General features: G+C 46.8%; 2 protein-coding genes across 6 annotated transcripts in view; both read right to left on the reverse strand.

The window, feature by feature from the left end:
* Positions 1 to 6,194: 6,194 nt before the first annotated feature.
* Positions 6,195 to 13,139, reverse strand: DDO (D-aspartate oxidase). 3 transcript variants are annotated; one of them, XM_040553488.1, is made up of 8 exons: positions 12,911 to 13,086; positions 12,559 to 12,635; positions 12,358 to 12,429; positions 11,991 to 12,210; positions 10,529 to 10,732; positions 10,247 to 10,355; positions 9,521 to 9,697; positions 6,195 to 8,210 (listed from the first exon to the last, which is right to left on the reverse strand). In XM_040553488.1, exons 5-8 carry the CDS (start codon positions 10,698 to 10,700, stop codon positions 7,643 to 7,645), a joined length of 1,026 nt encoding a protein of 341 aa, XP_040409422.1. In that variant the 5' UTR covers positions 10,701 to 10,732; positions 11,991 to 12,210; positions 12,358 to 12,429; positions 12,559 to 12,635; positions 12,911 to 13,086; the 3' UTR covers positions 6,195 to 7,642. The 3 variants fall into 3 exon arrangements, with proteins under 3 accessions (XP_040409422.1, XP_040409421.1, XP_040409423.1); XM_040553487.1 differs by having other exon boundaries at positions 11,991 to 12,429; positions 12,911 to 13,139; XM_040553489.1 differs by lacking the exons at positions 11,991 to 12,210; positions 12,358 to 12,429; positions 12,559 to 12,635.
* A 3,266-nt stretch (positions 13,140 to 16,405) lies between these two features.
* SLC22A16 (solute carrier family 22 member 16) overlaps positions 16,406 to 21,914 on the reverse strand; it is a 37,046-nt gene continuing 31,537 nt past the window's right edge. For all 3 annotated transcript variants that reach the window (XM_040552640.1, XM_040552642.1, XM_040552643.1), the window contains one exon: positions 16,406 to 20,940. In XM_040552640.1, the coding sequence (XP_040408574.1) occupies positions 20,728 to 20,940 (213 nt within the window). In that variant the 3' untranslated portion in view covers positions 16,406 to 20,727. The remainder of the gene's footprint in view (positions 20,941 to 21,914) is intronic.

Raw genomic sequence — 21,914 nt, forward strand, 5'->3', positions numbered from 1 at the left:
GAGCCAGGCAGCAGCTTCACCAACAAATGGAGACCCGCAGCCGATGCGCTGTGCGCTTTTTCTGTCTAGCAGTGCTGCCCGCTGCACTGGCGTGCGTCCGTACAGTTTGTGCCTCGTTAAAGGCAATAGGGTCAAAGAGAAGCTGGGGGTGGCTGGCAGCAGCGCGGGTGGATCTGGTGGGTGAAAAGCAGCGTTCGGGACAGGTTCTGCAGGAAGGAGGTGTGCAAAAACATCCTGGGCCCATATGCAGGTGAGCTTTGAAATATGCATCCACCTTTACGAGAGGTTTCACCCATATCTGAAGAATGTTGCAATGCCCAGGGCATTGCAGCAAGCGGGGAGTGACCCTAGCACCGAGACCTGCAGCGCAGTGGCTGGAAGGGGCAAACTTTTCCTCTAACTTCTCACTCCTTCCCTTAATGCGAGGGACAGAAAATGGTCACGGAGGTACAGCAGCGGGAGCTGTTAGGGATCGCAGCATCACAGCGTGGCTGAGGTGGGCAGGGACCTCTGGAGGCCACCCGCGCCAACCCCTGCTCAAGCAGGGACGCCCAGAGCTGCTTGCCCAGGACCATGTCCAGGTGGATTTTGAAGATCTCCAAGGAGGAGACCCCACAGCCTCTCTGGGCAACCCGTGCCTGTGCTCCGTCACGCTCACAGTGAAGAAGTGCCTCCTGGTGCTCAGAGGGAGCCTCCTGTGTTCCAGTTTTGCCCACTGCCTCATGAAATCAAGGGCTTTTTGCTCAGTCTTTGTGCCGGAGTGCTCAGTCTTACACTAAGACAAACAGCAGCAAGATTGCTCTCAGAAACCCAGACAAGAACATTTTAGGGCATGATTATGTATGAGATGCAAGGGAACGAAAAAAAAGAGAGAAAACATCTGTTCACATGGAGTTTATTGCCATTCACTTAAGAGGCCCATTAAATGCCACAAAAAGCTATTTATCCTTCTGTTTGAGGCAATTACCCTGCTGCAAATCTCCGTGGCAGTTCTCCCCGTGATTACTGCTGGAAGTCTGACATTGTGCAGGCACACTCACAGCACGGCCAAAAGCCACAGCAAGCCTTGGAGGGATTTTCAAAAGCGAGGTCGTCGGTGCTTCTCGACGCGTCTCACCCAGCACTTCACCTCTGGGAAGGTGTGGGCTGCTTCTTGGGGCCCGAGGTTTCCTGCACTTTCCCAAAACTTGGCTCGTTTACTGCACTGATCAGGAAGCAGAGACCCAGGTGACTGAGAAGCCTCCCCACGTTCTTCAGCGCTGCAAGGAGACCCAGCTTCCTGGACCTCAGGTGCTTAAGCCCCTTTCTTCCAGAAGTCAACAGGCTGTAGGGCATGCAGGGACGAGAGGCTTTATCCCCCTGGAGCCCAATCCAAAAGCCCCTGGAAAGCAGACACAAGGCTCCCTCCTTGGCTCCAGTGCATCCCCTGGAGGAGGTTTATTTTCCAGCCCTTTGCTTTATCCAGATTGTCACCTGGAGCAAGGATGGCGATTAACCTGGGAGCCCTGCCACAGCAGATAACCAGGACGAGTGTTTTCCAGGACATGGCCAGCAGCTGAAATCCAACGAGGAGGTAGTTTAGAACAGGGACGTGAGGACGATGCGTGGGGTGCACACGGTGTACGCCTGTTAAAATGTGAGAAAAACCTTGTCCGAAATACCTTGTCCCCTTGTGGGTAATGCACAGGAGGATGACCACAAATGGAGGAAAGCAAAGCATTTTAACAGCGCTCTCCTACTGATGGCATGAGATGAAGTCTCACAGGAGAGAAACAGAACAGAGAAAAGATTGCCTTAAAACTTCTGTTACATTTGGAAATAACATTTCATTGAAGCTCACTTTCAAAAAGTTTCTTTCCACTTTCTTTTCACCTGCCTTTTTTCATATGGCTGAATTTCAACGCATGTCATGGTTTGGGCTGGGACGGAGTTGATTTCTTTGCAGAGGCTCACACAGTGCCGTGCTTTGGATCTGTGATGAGAACAGGGGTGATAACATGGGGATGTTTCAGTTGTTGCAGAGCAGTGCTCGCACAGAGCCGAGGCCTTTCCTGCTCCTGGAGCGAGCTGTCTTGGTCTCGACCCGTGAGGTCTGGCACTTTTACCTCTCCAGTTCACTCCCCACCTGGGGAGAGTGAGCGAGTGGCCGTGTGGGGTCAAGCTGCCTGCCAGGGTTAAACCACAACTGATCTCCAATTTTCCTCCTCCAAGAAATGTTGACTTTGACGTCTTTATTGAGAAAAACAGGCGTTTGAGGGGAATTCTCAGGAAGGAAACGGGCTATTTCTGATCAGCCCTAAAACACTGACAGTTACTAACACCTCAGCACCTGATTGCCGTGTGGGAGACGAGCTGCTCCCCAAGAGCTGGGTGAGGCTGGAGCCCTGTGGGGATGGACCTGGGGGATGTCCAGCTCCATAACATGGGGAACCACAGATGCTTGGCTACCCATGGCAATGATTTCCCCTGCAGCCTTTTGGTGGGTGAAAAGCTTCACAAGACCCTGTAATAGCAATAGCTTGGTTTAGGATTATAACCTAGCATTTTTATTAACAGCAGCTTCAGGTGTGCTGTTCCCCTCACATTTCTGCTTCCTTGACGCTTTTTTTTTTAAGCTCTCCCCGTAAGATTTGATGGCCCTAACTGAACACGATCATTTCTTATGCTCTCCTGCAGCACCCAAGTTCTCCAAGCCAGCAGTGCCTTACAGGTAAGTGCAACCCCACAGGCACCCACATTTCCACCATCTGAGTTCAGCATCACGTCGTTTGGGCTTTGTTATCGAGCTTGTGGGTTTGTGTCAGTAACTGCTCGATCCAACATCTCCCTCTGGTGGAAAACAGGGAATAAAGCAGGATAAAATAAACCATCGTGCAGCGTTACACAATTCTTTAAAATAGCTGCGGAAACAACATAAATCTCGGTCCAGACCATGATTTTCCCTTTAATTACTACATCATTTACTCCAAACCAAAGGAATTTGAATGTGTCACACTGAAGTTTATTCAAGTTGTACTTGACTGGAAAAGAATTATAATGAATGAGGAACTCTAATTTTCCCATGTTTTTCAGAAATTTGGCAATTTGTTTTAAATATAGGCAAAAGCCTATATCAAGACAATATGTCTTTATGGCTTTGTTTTTGCAGAGAAACCAACGAAATCCCCTCTTGCAGAAAACTATTATTTTGTGCTCAAGTTCTAAAATCCATCACGCAGCCCATCTGCTGTCTGCAAGTCGTAAGGACGGATAAAAACGTCTCAAAATATAATTGTTCCTTTTCTGTGCCAGAATTATGCCTCTGAAGTTCATTACGAGCGTGACAGATTGGTTGCCATCTGCCAGGAGTGCCTAGTCAACGGCGATTAGAAAGCGCGGGTAGGAAGGCACGGCTCTGGTACGGTCCCTTTAGCTCATGTGTGGACATGCATGGGCTTAGGATGGAGAGCCTCCCGGGGCCAGGCTGGTGTTGAAACCTAATTATCTCCCCCAGGGATTTCAGACAGGTGAGTGAAGGACCTGGGAGGGGAGGATGTTGTGCTAGGTAGGAGAAATTATCATGTCTTGAGTGAGCCCTGGAGCTGACGTGGGCGAGGAAAGCATGAACTGCTCCTGCCTGTAGAGAGACAGCAGCTTTCCACAGGGGACAGCTACGTGACGTTCTTTAAGGGCTCTTCCATCACCATGGAAAGTCAAGGAGGCTTAACGACCTTCTAATTAACCCGTTCCCATGTGTGGGTGTTTCCCCGACACCTACTTGGTGTTTCCAGGTGAAGACTACGGAGCCGATGCAAGAGCCCAGCCAGATTTAGAACCAAAACTGAGTTTTGCAAATTGCTCGGATGCCATCTTCAGCTGGAGCCGAAGAGTTCACAGTGGCCACACCTTTGCTTCAGCTTCTGGCAAGGACCTTGGGTGAGGAGCAGAGACTCAAGGATGCCTGATAAGATATCACCAGAGAGTGATGCTCAAGGCTTGGGCAGCTAAAGCAGGGAAGGCCTCACCTCAACAAACTCCAGGGGGTCAGTCTTTGCATGGCATGACCTTAGCAGGGAAGACAGCCTCTGTGCAAAAGAGTAATATTTTAAAGGATTTTCAAGCTAGAGATGGGGAGAAAGCAACCAGGCAGAGAGGAGCAGGGGCAGAAGATGGCATGGCCTTAAAGGTGCTGTTCTAACATCTTCATAACCACAAGTAATCGGGAAATGGCAAGGTGCAATCTGGACAAATAAAGCCCCTTTAACAGGGCACAGGAATTGAAGCAGTCAGGCTGCACGTGAGCTTGCTTCTGTTTGCTCTAAGTCTAAAAAGAAGACGTGAGACTAAAATGTTTGGATTTTACACAAGGGCACCAACCCAACGGAAGTGTCAGAGCCTTTCCAGAAGAAAGACTGTTACTGGCTTTTTGTAATATCACAATAAAAATTACATGGCAAGAAGCAAAATAAATCACGTCCAAAGGAGGAAATGGAAGAGAACACGAACTCTTTCAAATGAAAAGTAGAAACAGGCAGGCTAAAAAAAGACTTTGAAGAAATAATTTGCTAATAGACCAAAAGCTTTCTCTGACCCATCAGGAGCAGGGGGCTGCCAGAGGGGCTGCAGGTGACCAGAGATTGCAGTCAGCGGATGATCAGGGTATCAAAGGCGTTTGAGGTCAAATAAGCCCTAACAGAACAGCCAGATAGATCACTTGTGTCTGCATTCAGCACAGAAAAGCTCAGTGAAATTCCCACAGCACAACCATTTGTTAAGGGGATAATGCAGAGAATCTGCCTCGGATTGAAGGGCCATTAGATGAGGTTTTAGACGAAATAGATGAAAGAGATAGTAACAAATTCATGAGAAGCAGATGTTACTCACTCGTGGGTTTTAAATGAATGCTAATGCGAAGTTGTTGCGCCGTGAGGGGTGGTGTGCAACATTTTACTTACAACAGCCACGTCAAAGAGGATGTGACACTGGAGAATGACCTGGAGAAATGCAATAAATCTGACCCCCATGGCAGGCAAGTGGTGAAAGCCATGATAATAAATCAGTTGCAAGGGCAGATATGGCCTAGCAGGGAAGGATCAGCAGAGCTTTGCAGCGAGGAGCAGTGACGCTGGGCTTCACCAGCATCTTACAGCAGCAGAGGAAACGAGGAGGCTGCAGAGTAGCACAACCCAGTCAACGCGCTCTGCTCGCGTTTTGGGAAGGTTTGCCTAAACTGTCACTGAGGGCATAAAGAAAGGGCATAAAGGTGGGCAACAAGGAAGAACAAAGATGTGGGATGGCTTTGTATGAGCAGCAACTACATAAACCAGGAGTCTTCGAGATGGGAAAGAAGTCTGAGAAGGTGCATGGTATAGATCTAGAAATTCATGGAGGGTCGTGGAGAATAACTAGTTGCTGGTTCTCATAAGAGAGATGGGGGCATTAAACGATGTGTCCAGGTTCAGGAGAGACATAAGGGCAAGGAGCTCTGTGCCTGGGTGAAGAAGTGCCTCCCTTTATGGAACCACGCGATGTCGGGGACCACAAAAGCACGGGATGTGGTCCAGAAGCCATCCGATGGACAGGCGGATATTAGCAGTAGTAGTGTTTCTAGCTGCAGATTAAGCTCAACTTTTTGTTACTTTTTAAGGTTAAAATCGAGATCAGGAAAAAAAAAATAACCCATTCTCCTGTTTTTTAACCATGTATTTTTTTTTGTTCTGTGTTATCTGAGGACAAAGCAGTGGTTCGACAAGCACCACACCAACACTGCTGCCAAAAGCAGCAGCTCTGCCCGCTCATACCATTGGAAAGGACAAATTATTGGGGGGTGGGGGAGGCACAAAATTAGCATCTAGAGCCGAGGAGAAGAGGCCAAGATCGCTGAAGGCAGGGCTGGCTTAGGTTGATCCAAGCACTAATTGACCCGTAATTTAATTTGATGATGCTCCTTTCAGCAGCTGTCCCTTGTGCAAGATAACTTTCCCCATTCCACCTGTGAGTAGCAGGAGCTGGCAGCCACTTCTGAGCACGGCAGTTACACAAGGGCCTTGCTTGGCCCTCTCAGGCCCCTCTGAGTGAGAAAACCCCTTGTTTATGGAAGAAAACCCAACAGAAATGACCTCTGCTTTGCTATTACAATTTTAATTTATCAGTTAATTCTAATCATGTGATTTATTAAAAGATTTTGATCTGTTTTGTAATTGTAAGGACAAAGAACTACTCAAAAGTGGGTGCTAACACTTAAATAAGCCATTTAAAGTCTAATGAGCAGTTTAATCACTAACAGATATTCATCTTGTACTTTGACAGCAAGCTCTAATTTGAAGTGCTTTTAAACATCAGGAATTTTTTTATTTTATTTTATTTTATTTTACTGTGAGGGGGACTGAGCACTGCCAGAGAGGCTGTGGGGTCTCCTCCTTGGAGATCCTCAAAAGCCCCCTGGAGATGGTCCTGGTCAAGCAGCTCTGGGTGTCCCTGCCTGAGCAGGGGTTGGAGCAGGTGGCCTCCAGAGGGCCCTGCCCACCTCAGTCATCCTGTGATGCTGTGTGATTCTGTGAATTATGGGGAGTATCTTCAGACACATCAAAGGGCTTAAATCACTGAGTGTAAAGTTCAGCTCAGCTTCTGCCATGGAGTGAGAGTCCGGGCTCCTGTGGCTCAGCTTCCTTCCAGGAGAGGAGCTTGCTCGCATCCAGCTACAGACAAATTTGTCTTTACGGTGTTTATCTAGAGTTAAATTGCTCTTCTCTCCCCTGTGCAACTGCAGTTGGTGCTAAGATTCTTCCTGGTTTGTCACTGGTTTATTTATATGAGCTGTTACAAGGAAACTGCAAGTGCTGACGAGAAGTAGAAAAGAAATGTTTGCACTGCCAAGCCCACCCTGAAAAATTCTCTTCCTTAGGATACAGGGCATGTCAATGCTGCTGTTGGGGTGAAGAAAATATCTGTGTTTGAGAGCAATATCTGTGGTACATGGAATAGAAGAGTTGCAAACAAGTGTGAAAGATGATGTAGTTCACATGAGCAACTTCCTCTCAAAGAAATGTCAAGATACAAAAGGTATTTAACCTGCTCTTAAAATCATGCTTGTCTGGTCGGTGTGCATGAGTGGCCTAGTATTGTTTTCTGCAGGAGCCGACCTGGAGCACTGTAATGCAGCCCTAGGCAGGTTTCCTTTTTATTTTAAATCATAGGGATAACGGTAAAGTTTGTCAGCAAGGTGGCAGGAGAGAGGACAATACTAGATGAGATTTGGTACAACAGGAGAGAACTATTTTTTACTGAATCTGAACCTAGTGCATCCAATAGCCTTTCCAGGCAGACGAAGAAATAATCTATGTTATTTATACCATACTGAAGCAATCTGATTCCTGCTATATGAAGGATATTTACGTATCTCGCATCCTCCTCGGTACAAAGCTAGAAGAAATCCCCAGGGCAGGAACAATAGATGGAGGAGATGGACAGCTGGACTAATACTTGGATTGACCTATCACACCTTTCCAAGGGGGCTGCTGGAAGCCAGGTGAGATACCACTGAGCATCTGCAATGGCACAAGCTGTTGATTTAGGTTTCTTCTCTCCAGTGATGGAATCAAAGCCCAGAGGAGTAGGAAATGCTACCTTAGCCTGTCATAAATGGGAAAGGAGGCTCAGGGACTCAAAGTTTGGCCCTCGATGAGGAGCCCTGCAGGGCAGCAATGCAGTCTCCCACCAGGCGGGCGGCCTCTTTGGCTGTGCCTCTGTGCACCGAAAAGCCACCTGCCCCGTGCCCGTAGCTGTGGACCACCAGGAGCTTTGCTCCTCCCCGGCTCAGGACCTCTCTCTGCAGTCTCACAGACGACCTGGATGGCCTTAAGCCCACCTTCACCCTGATATCCTGAGCTCGCTGCAGGGAGGGCTCAAGAGAGCAACATCTGTCAAAGATGTCCTGGGTAGTGCCAGGGTCAGGGGAGAGACTCCAGCTCCCCTTCTCCCTGGTTCCCCCCAGGGTTACGCTGTGTATCCCCGGGTAGACGTAAGTCGAGCCGTCCCCATCCCGGATGAAGTGTTTCACCCAAGGAGCGTGCACCTTGAGAACCTGTCCCCTGACGGGGAGCAGCTCCGGGTCCCCCACGAGCTGGTGGGCTCCAATGCCCGTGCAGTTGACCACAATGTCGTACTCCCTGTGCAGCTCCCATAAGTCTGCAACTTCTCTGGTGTGCACCTGGACACCGTTTGCTCTCAGCCTGAAAAACAAAGAAAAAAGCCAGAAGTGAGGTAGAAAGGAACCTCCTAGACCCGCGTGTAATTATTATGCACATTAAGTACGTGAGATGGCCTTTAACAGATCAAAAACAGGATGGGACAACAGATGGGATAAAAAGTAAAGAAAACCACATGGGGCTTCTGTTTGTGACTTGACTGATTTGGCCTGATCAAAGCTATTTTTTTTAACTTGTTGGACAGGAAAAGGTCAAGCACGTTGATGAATATTACACAGCAGGGTCTGCCATACAACCCTAGATAGACAGACAGATCCTCATGGACTTAACAACTCATTTCTGTAACGGTCCCAAGCTTTAACAGCTCAAGCAAGCTGAGGTGCAGATCCAAGGCACACCTGGTGCTCTGGGGACAGGGGCCTGGGTGCAGCAGGATGCTGCAAGAGCTGGTAAGACCTGGGGAGGTCTCATGCAGCCGCCCTGGCTCGGCAAATTGCTGGGAGAGCCCCCGAGCACTGTCATTGGGATGCTGCCATCACTCCATAAAAAATACACCAATAAAAACTGCTGAAAACTCCTGAATTCAGGCAAGCAAGCAGGAAAAAATTCCTGCAGTTCATTTTTGGACCAGCAAGGTGGGCACAAAGACAATTTTCCTTGTGGCTTGCCAAGAGAATGGTTTACAAATACTGCTCAGATCCCTGGGGTTTTGGGAATTAGTTACATGCATTAGCACGTTCTCATTTCTCGCCACCAGAGAGAAGAGAAAGAAAAGGAGCTCGATCATCTTATTAGACTGCGTCCTTTGAGGAATAAGAGGGCTATAACAGGAATAAGGCGAGACGAGATATCACGTGGCAGATCCTGAACGGGTTTAACAACTCGCTTGTGCTTCAGCAGAGGTTTCCGACTCGGTGAGCGATGCAACACGACAGAGCGCGTGTGCGGAGAGACGGCGCAGCCCCGGCGTGGCCCTGGTGGCACTGCAGCACGCCCTCCCGGGCTGCCTGCTGGAGCAGAAACATTTTCTCCCATGTTGCAGCGAGATGAAAGGCAACCAAGCAATCAGCTCGGCTGGCAATTTGTACCGCGGTGTCGGTGCACGTCTCTCCGCTTGATCTCAGATCAGCGTGCAGCCTGTCGCCTTCTCTCAAGTGGAGACAACCGTTTGCTCATTTCAGAGGCACTTACACGGCCTAAATGCACACTCCAGCTCTCTGCGTTTTCCCTAGTTAGAAACAGCCCTTCTCCAATTTTGTCCAAACCCAACAAGCTCCCCCCAGCTCCCCTGGGCCGGGGCTTTTCTCCGCACGCCCGTCCTTCACCAAACCGACCTCTTCTCCAGCCACAGCAGGTAGGGTGGGCAGTCGCACTTCAGCGTCGTGAAGGCCTGGCCGGATCTGTGCTGTGGGAACTTCTGCAGCTCTGCTGCGGACATCGGTCGAAACCCCAGGACGATGTCAGACCAGAAAGGCACCTCGTCTTTGGGAGGGGTTTTAAACACCTGCCAGCTGGAAGGACACAGAGAAAAAGCTGCAAAACTTAGCCGCTAAAGCTCTGCCCCGTCGCTGCAATCTTAGCACAAACCCGAGGATTCAGGAGTCTGTCCCCATTGACCGTGCCCCGCCTGCTCTCCAGCCCTGGGGCTGGTGGCAGTGAATTTAGGGAAATGCCCAGGAGGTGGGAGCTGCAGTCCAGGCTTCGTGAGAGAGCAGGGCTCTGTTTTTCAGACTGCCTGCCCAGCAGTTTCCCAGCAGCTGTGAATGGACAATGAAGTCCCCCTGCAGCGTCTGCAAGTGGTAGATGGCAGCATGGAAATCATCCATCAAAAAAAGACATTTGAGGCAGGCCAGTCTTGAGCGGTTTCTCTACACACACCCATGCATGAACTGTGCTTGAAAATATGTCCTATCCAAGCAGCTGCAATGCAGTTTCTTGGGAATATGCTCATGAGAGCTACTCCATGCGGGGCATACTCCTGAGCTCCAGCAAGGAAAGCCTCTGCCTGCTCCAGCACAAAGCACACACGTGCCAAAGGGTGCCCTTGAGGCTGCTCTTACCCAGAGACCAGGTGGATGCCAGCCTCTGATGCCTCAGCCGAGTTGCCGATGGCAAAAAGGTACGTGAAGGTCTCTTTGAACCACTGCTTCTGCACGTGGATCGGTGTGCCTGCATGCAAACACAACCAAACGCACAGGGGAGTGAAAAATGCAAAGAGGAAAAGTATGCAAGCCAGCATTGAGGAGATAGGACAGGTGGGGATGCAGGGAATGGTACTTTTCCTCCCAAAACGCTGTGCATTGCTGCACCCCGGGCACGCAGTCACACCGGTTTGCACGCACCTGGGTAAGTGTGAGGGATGAGCATCCCGGCTGCCACATCGCCCGTCGTGTTGGGGCTGAACTGCTCCGAAAGGACGCTGAGGCGGCAGCTGGGGAAAGCCTCAGAGATGCAGAGCGCTGTGGACAGGCCGATGAGCCCTGCGCCCACCACTGCCACCTTGGGTGCCGCCATCTCCAGGGCACAGAGCTGGCGGGGACAGGCACCTACAAGGTGAGGAGCAAGGCTGAGCATCATCTGCAAGGCCCCCAAACCAAGGACTAGATGGGCCCAAAGGAGGCTGGACAAAGGCAGAGCTGATAAACCCTTCAGATTTATCTTTAAGTAATTTACTAAATTAATTATTGAAGTTTTATTAAATATGAGAGTCAAGGGGCACCTGCTGGCTTGGGCACCCCATGGTGGATTCCTGCCAAAAGCTGAGGATGCATCTAGGGGAGAATTCTCCTTTGCCTATGCCTCTCCCATTTTCCTGGAGCATCTGTCAATACTGACTCTTGGACAGGATGCTGGGTGAGACGGACCTTTGGTCTTGCTCCTTTATGGTCCTACTCTCACTCTCCTTGCGCTTCCTACAGGACTTGCTCATCCTTGACTGCAGAAATCCAGCCTCACCGACTGCTCTCTGAGAACCTCTTCTGGAAAACGGTGCCTGCAGTTGTTAAGGGAGGGGCTGATTTCACATTTTCCTGTGGCTTTCAGCATCTTTGATGCAAGTTTAGGCAAGAAAACTGCGGGATCACATCTATTTTCAAGATCTTTGCTCATAACACTTCACGGCTTCTCACTCCCCCCCGTGGTTTTACTACTTAAGGTTTGATATTCCTGCTGTGTGGGAAGGGAGGGGGCCAGCACTGCTGCCCATCATCACATTCCTTCTGCACCACAGCCCAGCGGTGTTACAACCCCTCTTCCTCTTCTTCAGGCAACGCTTAAGTCTCTCCCTGTTAATCATTACATCTCCTTTCACGAGACAACCATGAAAGTGCCCACACAGCAGGGAGAATGGGCACAACGCGGGGGTGAAGATGAACCCTGAACCAGCACCGCTGACCACCACGAACCCAAGCTGAAGGAATTCAGCTCTGACCACCAGCTGCACCCCTCAGCCCTACCAGCGCCCCAAAGCTGACAGCCTTGCAGCCTCAGCCTCCTGCAACAGGGATCCCATTTGGCAGAGCATCAATGGTTTCTGTTCCCTAGCATAGTCACCAGAATGTTTTGTACCAGTAATTGTTATTAAAAAAAGGAAAAAAAGTGAAGAAAAGAACCGGAAATGAGGGGATTTTTAATAATGCTGATGTTCCCTGCCTCCCAGCGGCCCACGGTCAAGCACAGTCGCTCCTTCGGCCGCCCCTGGAGCACATGCGATGGGTGCACCTTGCATCTGCCAGAGGCCTGCTCTCGGTTGCCCGTTCCCATGCAACCCTTGGACCACGCTGGGGCTTGGGTTTCCCAACTGACCTCTCCGTGGCCGGGGGAGAAAGGGGAGCTGCAGCTCAGCGGCGGTTCGGGTTTCACCGCAAATCTTCCCAGTTCAGGTGGGATCTTCGCAGGCCGTTTGCTGGCAGTCGGTCCCAGTGCTGCAAAATATGGCAGGAGGGCGAGCAGGAGGGCGCTGCTGGAGCCCGCAGGATCCCAGCCCCAACAGGCACCTGTCAAGCCGTGGTTCCAGCACTCACTGCTGCAAGACAGGGGCACAGCAGGCTTTAATGTGCTAACGTGCCAAAAATTAACCGAGTGCAAACCAGAGGCTAAAGGCCGCCCTGCTCCTATCGGCAAGGACAGCCTGGGCTGTACAGAGCTCCTGAGGCCGCAGCGGTCTGGGTACCTGGGAGGGCTCCTGAGGACAGGCTATTTCGGTCTGACGCGGCAGCTGGCGCTAAGCTGGCACTTCTCAGAGCTGTTTGTGCCGAGGGTTTTGCAAGAATAAGTGTTAAAAAGGCAAACCAGTTGCAGTGACTGCTGGCGCTGGCAGGGCTGAGGGAAAGCTGCTGCCCCTTTCGTCCTCCTCGGCGGGCAACCTCCGTACCTGGCGCTGGCCGACGTGCCAGCCCAAGCGTGGTCCCACACACACACGTGGGCTGTTCAAGAAGCACGAGTGAACTGCTGAGCAGAAAACGGACAAAGGGGGAACTAAGGAAACTCGAAATGGTTACGCTTGCAGTCCTGCGATTGTTTTTAACCCCACTCCCCCCTCATCCAAGTGCTGAAGCATTCCCTTAAGCCCCTGAGGCCTGCGGTGCCCCAGAGGCAGGCTGGCTGTGCCCGCCGTGGGCTGAGCAGGCTGCTCGCTCCCTCCCTTTCCCTGCAGAGCAGGCTTCTTTCCTTACACACCACCCAGCTGACAAAACCCAAAACCCAGAGAAACGAGAGGGAAATACCTGGAGTGGAGAGGCCGGGCTGGCCGTGAGAGCTGCCTCAGCCCTGCCGCTGCTGGCGGAGCTGCGTGCGCCTGGCCCAGCGTTGGCTCCCGTCCCGGGCAGCCGCCGAGCTCTGCTCTTGTCCCAGAGAGGAGGCTCCCTGGGCCCCCCTGTCCTGTTTTAACTCCTTTACGAGCAGTTAGCTGCGTACTGGGTGCTTCTAACATTGCCCTGAGGTTGCTGTAACACTCAAGAGATCCTGGCAGCAGCCCAGGAGGCGATAACACGCAGGGCAATGTCAGTCGTCAGGGTGGATGAATAAGGAGTCCCTGCAGAACCACAGGGGCCCGGCCAGCACGGCCAGCCAGGGCTGTTGGTGTTAACATCGTCATCAGAAAAACGCAGCTTTGCCAGAAACGGAACTGTCTGCAGGATCAGGGGGATCCTGATAACATTGTACAGCACGGTGCCTTAGCTCCGGGGCATGTGGCACTGGCGTGGTGGCACATTGGCTGATAAAGTGCCATTTGGAGATGGCTCCCCTCCAGCCTTCTGCAACAGCGTTTGCCATGAATCCTCCAGGCAGAAGCCTTGTCCTCATAGCCACCTACTTACAGAATGGTCAGCCCCCTGAGGGTATCAGGGCACCCACAGCAGTGGGGCAAACAGCGCACAGGCTGCATGCATGGTGCCCGACCTTACCTCCCAGTCAAGCTGCTCTTAAACAGTAAGACTAAAAACATGACATAATACGCGTACATAATCACCAGCCTTTATAGATGCATTTTTCTTCCTTCAGTGGTGAAAGGAACAGGGAATAATTTTGTGAAAATTATAGTACAGCTCATTTTTTTTCTGAAAGTTTTTAGAAGGTAAAAAATGGAGTTGTATAAGACAGGGAGGGGGGCAGAGGAATGGAGAAGGTTTGCTTGTTTAGAAATGAAAATGTTGATGGCTTGATGTACCTATCATAAAACATACACTATTTTGAGTCACTGATGGGTATGTACAGTTTTGGAGAGGAGCCTTTCAGATGTGGAAATCTCTCCCCCTTCAAATATCAACAGAGGTTGCAGTGCCAGCTAGGATTAAAATTGCCTGTGATTTTTCATCCTGAGATTCTACCTCTAGTTGCTTATAACTTTGCCAAACTTAAAGGATTTGGATGGAAATTTTCTGTATCAGATGTTTATGCACGGCTGAACGTTTCAGGGAATTCCCAGTGGGCCTTCTCCTGAGAATGAGATTCAGAAAATACATGCTGGTTTGTGATACCGACTCTTGCAGTAATCTCATTAAATAACTCTCTTTCTTCCATGTGCTAAAGTATTTTGGAAGGACGAACACACCGTGCTTTGATAAAGAGCCCATAAGTAATGCACACCATATTTTAGGGTGCAGGAGGAGCTCTGTCTTCTCTTTCTCTCTAATCTGAATGTGTGACTTCCCACCACAAAAGTTTGTTTATCCCTGCAGGGCTTTAGTGCTGTTATTTTTCTTACCCCTGCTCTTCACTGATATGAGCAGCACGATACAGAACATCTTTGCTCTAACTCCCAGAGCCCCAGCTCACCAAAAATTAGCCATTCTGTGCTGAGGCCTTCAAGATATGAGAAGTTTTTGCTACTCATGTTGTTCCTTTCTCATGAAAGGTGGGAAAACTCACAAGAAGGGACAGGTCCTTGCCCACATAACAGCCCAACTGCCTAAGTCTCCCTGGATGTTTGTGTATATATTCTGTGCATTGCACAAAATGTGTTTTTTTCAACCAACAAACATTTGCCAAATAGTATTCCAGGTGCAGCATTCACTACAAATTCTGTGACAGTGGCTGTTACTCCCTTTGGCTGAGTGCAGCTCGTGATTTGGTCACTCAGGAGGAGGGGGCCACGCTTCCAGAATCAAACAAGCACGACATGGTCATACCTGGAGCTGTTTCCAAACAACTGGCTGTGGTATCTCAGAGCACCGTCGGCCCAGCTCCAGCAATGCTCAAGAGATGTCGCCCTTTGTTTAACTTAGAAATCCCTCGGCTTTGTGTGTGCTCTTGAAAACAGCAGCAATGATAAACAGAACTGACCTCTGTGAACACAGCAGTGCTAACCTGTTTCTGATCTTATCAATGGTACGGATCCCTTCGCTACCACTTCTTTAACCAGTTCAAAGATCAAGTCGGCACCGATGTCCATGGCAAATTAGCCTTCCAGCACAGAGGCTACGCTGCTCTCATTTTACTGTTTCCACATGCTATTTACTCACTCCTAATATTTACTCAATATGAGAAAGACACCAGCAATACTGACTTACCTATTGAAAAACTTTGTGAAAATATTGCTCAGAGATCATCCATTTATCCCTGGTTCTTTTGCTATATCCATGATCACCTCAGTAAAAACTGCATTTCATTTTCATCAGTGGCAATGAGACCATGGAGACAATCTTCTTAAGAATTGCCCCTTGGAGTTGGTTTTTCCTACTCCTGTGCAAGCCAGCTCTATCCCCACGAGATACACTAGGAGGCAACATGAATAATGAGACGCCTGTGAGCACTGGGTCCTACCCACAGGGCCTGCAACTAGCACCCGAGCAGTATCCGAGCCTGGGTCAGACAGGAATGCAGAAGGAGAGTTATCTGTCACTAGGTGGGGAAGTGATTCCTCACTGCTTCTGGTTATTCATAAACCTAGGCTAGTAATTTATTTGAAAGAGCTGTTTTTGTGTCCAAACCTCTTTGCAATCAGATTAATACATCAGATATAACAAGAAAAGGATACTTCCCCATTTTTAGGCTTGATTTTTCTCAGCATCATTAAACTCAGTGCTCTTGCAGTCAGTATCAGAGACTATTCAGATGTCTCATCTTAGGCTTTCAGTGAGCTGTTCTTATTGTTTTTCCTCATCTCCTGCATAGCATTTCTCTTAACAGAATCATTCACTATGGTTACCTTCAGGGAAGAAACTAAATCACCTGGCAGGGACATACAAAGCCATCAAAAGTATGAATGATGAAGCCAAGTGACGGGTGCAACTTGATCAGAATAAATAAGGTTAATAAAATCTTGGCACAGATTGCACTAATTTGAGAGTTAAGAGAACTGGAAAATAAATAGACTCCTGAGAAGGGCTAAAAGGACAAATCACAAAGAGTAGGGCTATAGATTGCTGCAATTCTCATTTTCTGTATGCTGTCCGTCTACTCCAGTTCCTGCACGAAGAAGTTACACTTAGTTTTCACATCAACTGAACACCAAGTGGATATCAATTGTATTGTTTTGTCATTTCTACAACATCTGCAGCTCTTTTTGTCGCTATTGAATTTGTCCTAGAGACTACTGCCCCAGCCAGCTTATACAAATACTGGCAAAAAAAGAATCACGTGTTTTGCTGCAGCAGGGATCTCCATGAAACACCAGAGCACCAGCCCAGCTCCTGCCAGGAGTGTGCACCAAATGGAGAGCTGGTGAGTGTTGGAAGTTGATTAAATTATACAAGGGTGTAAAGATTAAATAATGTGTTTGTCTTTATTATTGCATGTAACTGCAGATAACAAATACACACTTAAAAAATCATTAGTCACGTATATTGTATTAAATCCACATATTCTGGGCAAATAACTCTTTCCCAAGAATACATACTTCTCCCGTGTTTCCAAAATGCACGCTTCATCTGGTACACAATCTGGTACAAAATGGCTAGGTTACCAGCACACAGATGTGCTCTAATTCTTCTTCACAAGAGATGAAGCAATGCAGGTACGGCTTGATTGCATTTCCCTTGATAGAAAAAAACTTATTCTTTTGTCTACACTCACCATTTTCTTCTTAATCTTTGAATTTAATTTATCATCTTCTACAAATCTGTTGCGGGATTCAGGCAAGCATCTTTAAGATATGTTTGTGCAAGTGTACAGGATGAATCCAGACTCTCCTTTTAGCAGCTCCAAATGCCGTTCTGGCATCATGCCTCCAGAGTACATGCGACCTTGCATTTATAAGCCCTTGTGAAAGGCACACGCAAAGGCCTTGTATGTTGCTCAGCCCCCTGCCATGGAGGCTTCCTGAGTGACTGCACGTAAGGAGTTGGTAAAAATAAACTGTGAGAGATGCCAGTGAGACCTCTACCCCTTTTCGCCCGGAGTGGGGGGTGCCAGACTGTCCTGGGTTTTGTTACACAAAGCCCCTCAACCCCCAGGCAGGGTTCGCTCCCTTGTTCAGACACTCGGCACCACCCAAAGCGTTCAACACAGAGTGCACATAGTTTGCAGAGCTTTTTTTTCTACATGGTTAAAATTTTCATAAATTGAAAATCACGTCAGCTATTAAAGTAGAAAATGAATCTTTTCACATTGTTTTAAAATACAGATTCAAAATAGCAAATACATTTACTTAATCCTTTCCCTTAGTTATCATTAAATTAATGATAATTGCTCTTATTCCTATTTTTAACTCAGAAAATACGTCCCTAAAAATTGCAAGACTGTTTAATAAAATATTATATCAGTTTCAGGATAAAACACATTATTATTGTGCAATAATGACCAGCAATTAAGACAGATAAGAATTCTAATCCAATATCTCATAAAACCATTACAAATCTCCAGAGCCATTGACCAGCACAATAAATTTGCACTAAGATAGAGATGACAAATATAAACATAAAAGAACTGAAGGACTCAGATAAAAAAAAATATATATGAAAAGAAATTCTTTTCAAGAGCCATGAGAAGAAAATATGCCCCAAAGGAACTTAGAAGCATTTGTTCTCAAACCCAGTGCTCTCCTTTGAGAGGATTTAGATCATCTGTGAATATTTAAGAGAAATAAATCAACTCACTCTGTCTATGCTACATTTATAATGTATGACTAGTGTTAAACATATTCTTCTCCACATGGAAAAAAGCAAGCAAACAGAAATTCTACCAGTATATATACACAAATGCTATTTCCTTTCTTACAGTAATATGCTTCCTCAACTGAAAGAAAAGGATGCCCCAGAGGATCCTCAAAGCTAGTCATGCATAAAGTCACAAAAAGTGTACCAGTAGAACGATTAACATTTTATTTCCAGGGGAAATATATATATATAGTATCATTGGGCTAGGGAAATTCAGGTCTCACTTAATCAAAGATCAAATACCAACTGACTTCAGTGACAGGACGACCTGGCTTTAAGGGTTAAAAACTATCAAGCTGCACTGTGTTTTAGAGTCATAATTAAAATCATAGCCTGTAAGGATTACTCAGTGTCATCACACATTTAAGACTTTTCCTTTTTCTTATTTTCTCTACCTCACACATACCAATTACAGATGACCTGGTCCTGAATCCCTCAGGTCACAAGAACATGTAACTGTACTTAACAGTGTAACCCCCAGATCAGTTATTCTGCAGGTAGCAAAGCAGACAGATTAGCTGTTCTTTAGTACCTTGTTAAAATACACTGTACTGTCCCCAGTACTCCAGACTGAGGAGTTTAAGATACGACCATGTATGAAAAAAAGAGCATCATGTGAAAGAACCCCAAAATAATGCGATTGCTTGGAGCTCTGTGATGGGGACAGCGGTTGTAATGTCAGACAGTATCAGTTTCATTCCCTGTTAGGGCTATTGCATGACATTCTTTGGTGTGGTTAAGCCCTTGTTTAAGGCAGGGTTTGGCAACAGATCTTGCAGATAAGGACATTTGTTCTGCTCTGGGAACCGGGGCGGGGGGATCTGGAAGCAGTGGAAGAGTACTGGGTCTGCTCCTCGGCAAAACAGAAAGCCACAGCGTGTGAGTAATCCTATCTGTAGTCATCAAAGTATGTTTTCAAGCGCTCCTCTGAATAATGATGGGATTACTCACATGGGTAAGGTTAAGCGCATACTTTTGCTGAGCAAAATATATCTGGACAGAAGCCATAGTCTATGCAGTTCTCTTCTGAAGTTTTCTCTGCAGATACTGGGACACTCACATAACTGAAGGGAGAGTAAACACTCCTTTGTGCTTCACTTATCACCCAGAAACACCCTAAACTTAAACTGCCTGACTTTTGCTGGGCTTCAAAGCACAGCAGTCCTCATATAGTATATGATCAAATCCTAAGTCCAGTACCAAAAATGCTACTTCCACTCCAGAACACTGCAGTGAAGAAAAAAATATTTTACAAGGGGATATAAATCATTATTTTGGTTTCAGAAGTCACTAAAACGAATATGCCTATGCAGATACAATAGAAAAACACAAACAATACAGCATATAGAATATTTATGTACAGTAATTTAGGTGTCTGATTTTAGGGTACATGTCAAAAGGTAAACATGGGAAGACTTGTTTTGATGAGATCGTGCCAGCTAGCACATGAGTAGGTGCCTAAGATGAGAAGAATTCTGTTTTCAAACCAGGGGTGGCAGGGCTCACACAATCCCAGCTGTCTGAACCCCGATGTGCAGAAGCTTCCCGTGCCACCCCCCCTCAGACAAGGGTGGCCAAGAGGATACAGACTCACAAGCAAAGAATATACTCCCAGGTCTGGAGGTAGACCGAAAAAATAAAAGCTGGGACAGAAAGCCGTAAAACTACCAGCCAGAATGATGCTTTCCTATCTATCAGTTTTCTGTGGTCCACAGTCACAAGGCACGATCGCTGCACCAGCAAGTGAGTGTTGACACACACATGAGGTGTAACAACAGTGGGACATCTACAGACACTTGGATGAAAACTGCCAGAGACTGGTAACTCGGTGTCCTCAAGCTACCATTTTTTAATTTATATTTTCACAACTGATTTTGTGTAGCGTAAGTTAAAAATGGAGCTACAGACTCCATATAAGTCTATGTAGTCTAATACAAATAGTGTGCAGATACCACGTCTACTAATCTTTCATCAATAATTAAGTCCACCTCTGTGCAGAGAGCCTGAATAAGGCCCATGTGCCACTTGCTCCGTTCCACTGAGGACTAAGAAGGGCTAAGCCTTGACGGAGGCGCGTGGCAAAGTTGCTGGTGTTGCTCTTAAACCTTAGGAAGAATCTGATGCTAGACCTGAGCTAAACTAAGCGAGAAGGGGTGCACTGAAATAACTGTCTGGAATGAATAAGACTTTCAAAGGCATCTGGCATTTTAGTTTTACCTAAACTAAATAGAATTTACTCAGACAGCAATAAATCCAGTGATTTTTTTTTCTAAGCCTAATAAAAATACATTTGCCATTCAACAGAATGAATAGTATACAAACTATTTGCACATTTTGCAAACTTAGTATTATTTTTTCAGTCAGAAGCTGTTCCACAGAATACTTCTCTTTGTTAGAAATGGCAGCTTTTCTAGTAGCAAATTCGAAAAAAAAAAAAAGAATAAATTAGTTTAACTTTGAAATTATTAGTATGACGATGCAATGTTAAGGCTTCTCTCTTGGATTATAACTGTGTGTTTGAGTTCACTGTGTTTTGAAGTCTCAAGCCTGTAACTGTCAACTGCAAAAGGACAAGAATGGACAAAGCACACTGTGGTGGGTTTACAAGTGTAACTGCAGAAAATGTGAAGCAAGGAATTGATCTGTTTTTTACATACGGACAATCAGGTGGGTTTCAAAATTTAGAGTAATCATTCCAACTGGTCACAGCAAGTCAGATAGGTTTCCTAAGGGCCAGGTAAGTTTGAGAAGTGATCTAGAAATCTCATCAAATTTTCTGCAGCACCTCAGTCACGTAGAAAAGGTTTCATATATTTGCTCTACTGAAAAAGCAAGACTGGTTACAAATTAAAAGGCACAGATATAGAACAGTCACGTTTCTTGAATAAAATGATTTTATAAGTTATTTAACTGTTAAAATTGGGAACAGCCATTTTGTTCTTGCTTTATTTCTCAGCGCTAACTGTTTCTGGACCACCCATCTCTATCTTTTCTAATGCTGCACCACTCTGTGCTGGAGGAGTCTTTTCTGAACAGCTTTTCTCGTTTCTTCCTATTTCTGTAGCTTCCTCCAAAGTATTAGTCAATGGTTTTCCAAGTGTTTCTGGTAGCATTATTGTTAGTATTCCACTCAGCAGAGCCATGATTCCAACGAGTAACTAGAAGAAACAAAAAGTAGCTGTAAGGGTAGAAAAGTCTTTCAAGTTATGCACATCTTTGCTTTTGCTTGAGAGTACACAATATAAAACTCAAGGAACAGTAATGTAAAGATCATAAGTCTAAATGCTGACTGTATACTGTATAGAATACAGTATACAGTGAAATATAGAATATATAGAATATAAGCATGTATATACTTTTTTTGCTGTTGTTTTCTAAATGAAAGATATGCAGCAGAATTAACAAAGAGAAAGTGAAGTGTTTTGTTCTATAAGGGATCAATACAGTGCAAGGAGGAATAATTCTGTTTGAGAAAAGAGAATATGTATATTTTTATTTGGTATTTCTACTACCAGGTATGTATTTACTAATGGATTCTAGGGTTGCATACATTTATCTTTACATGCACGTTCACAGATAAATCCCTGAAATATCCCTGCCACCTGCAACGTCAATTCTTACTCTAGCTCCTGAACTTCTCCCCCTGTATTTGCACACCCACTCCTCCTGTGCGCAGCCAGACCAGAATTTCTCAGTACAGATTGGAGCTACGGAAGTGTGCATCCCTGTTCAGGAGAGCACTTCAGCAGATAACGTAGCTCTCAACAGGAATAATTTGCTCAATTGCCATCAAAGATCCGATAGTGGTGCAGGCATCTACTGGCATGTGTGCTGTGGCTACCTCTTGAATTTGTCCATGGTGTACATGCTACCTCAATGACAGCACGCTTCAGCGTGATGGAGAAAGGACCAGGATCATGTGGGGCAGATGCAGAAGCATGCACATGCTCCAGGACTATCTCTTCTTTCCTTGCATTTCCGTGCCTTGTTCAGTGAGAACAATTTTCACTTTCCTCCTTTGAAGTACAGAACAGGCATTAAAACCCTGACATTCTTCCAATCTTAGATGATAAATGATCCAAATCTCTCTTGATTCAAATGCTTCCACACAATACATCATGCCCGGCCTCAG

The sequence above is a fragment of the Cygnus olor genome, chromosome 3 (genome assembly GCF_009769625.2).
Source record: "Cygnus olor isolate bCygOlo1 chromosome 3, bCygOlo1.pri.v2, whole genome shotgun sequence".
NCBI lineage: Eukaryota > Metazoa > Chordata > Aves > Anseriformes > Anatidae > Cygnus > Cygnus olor.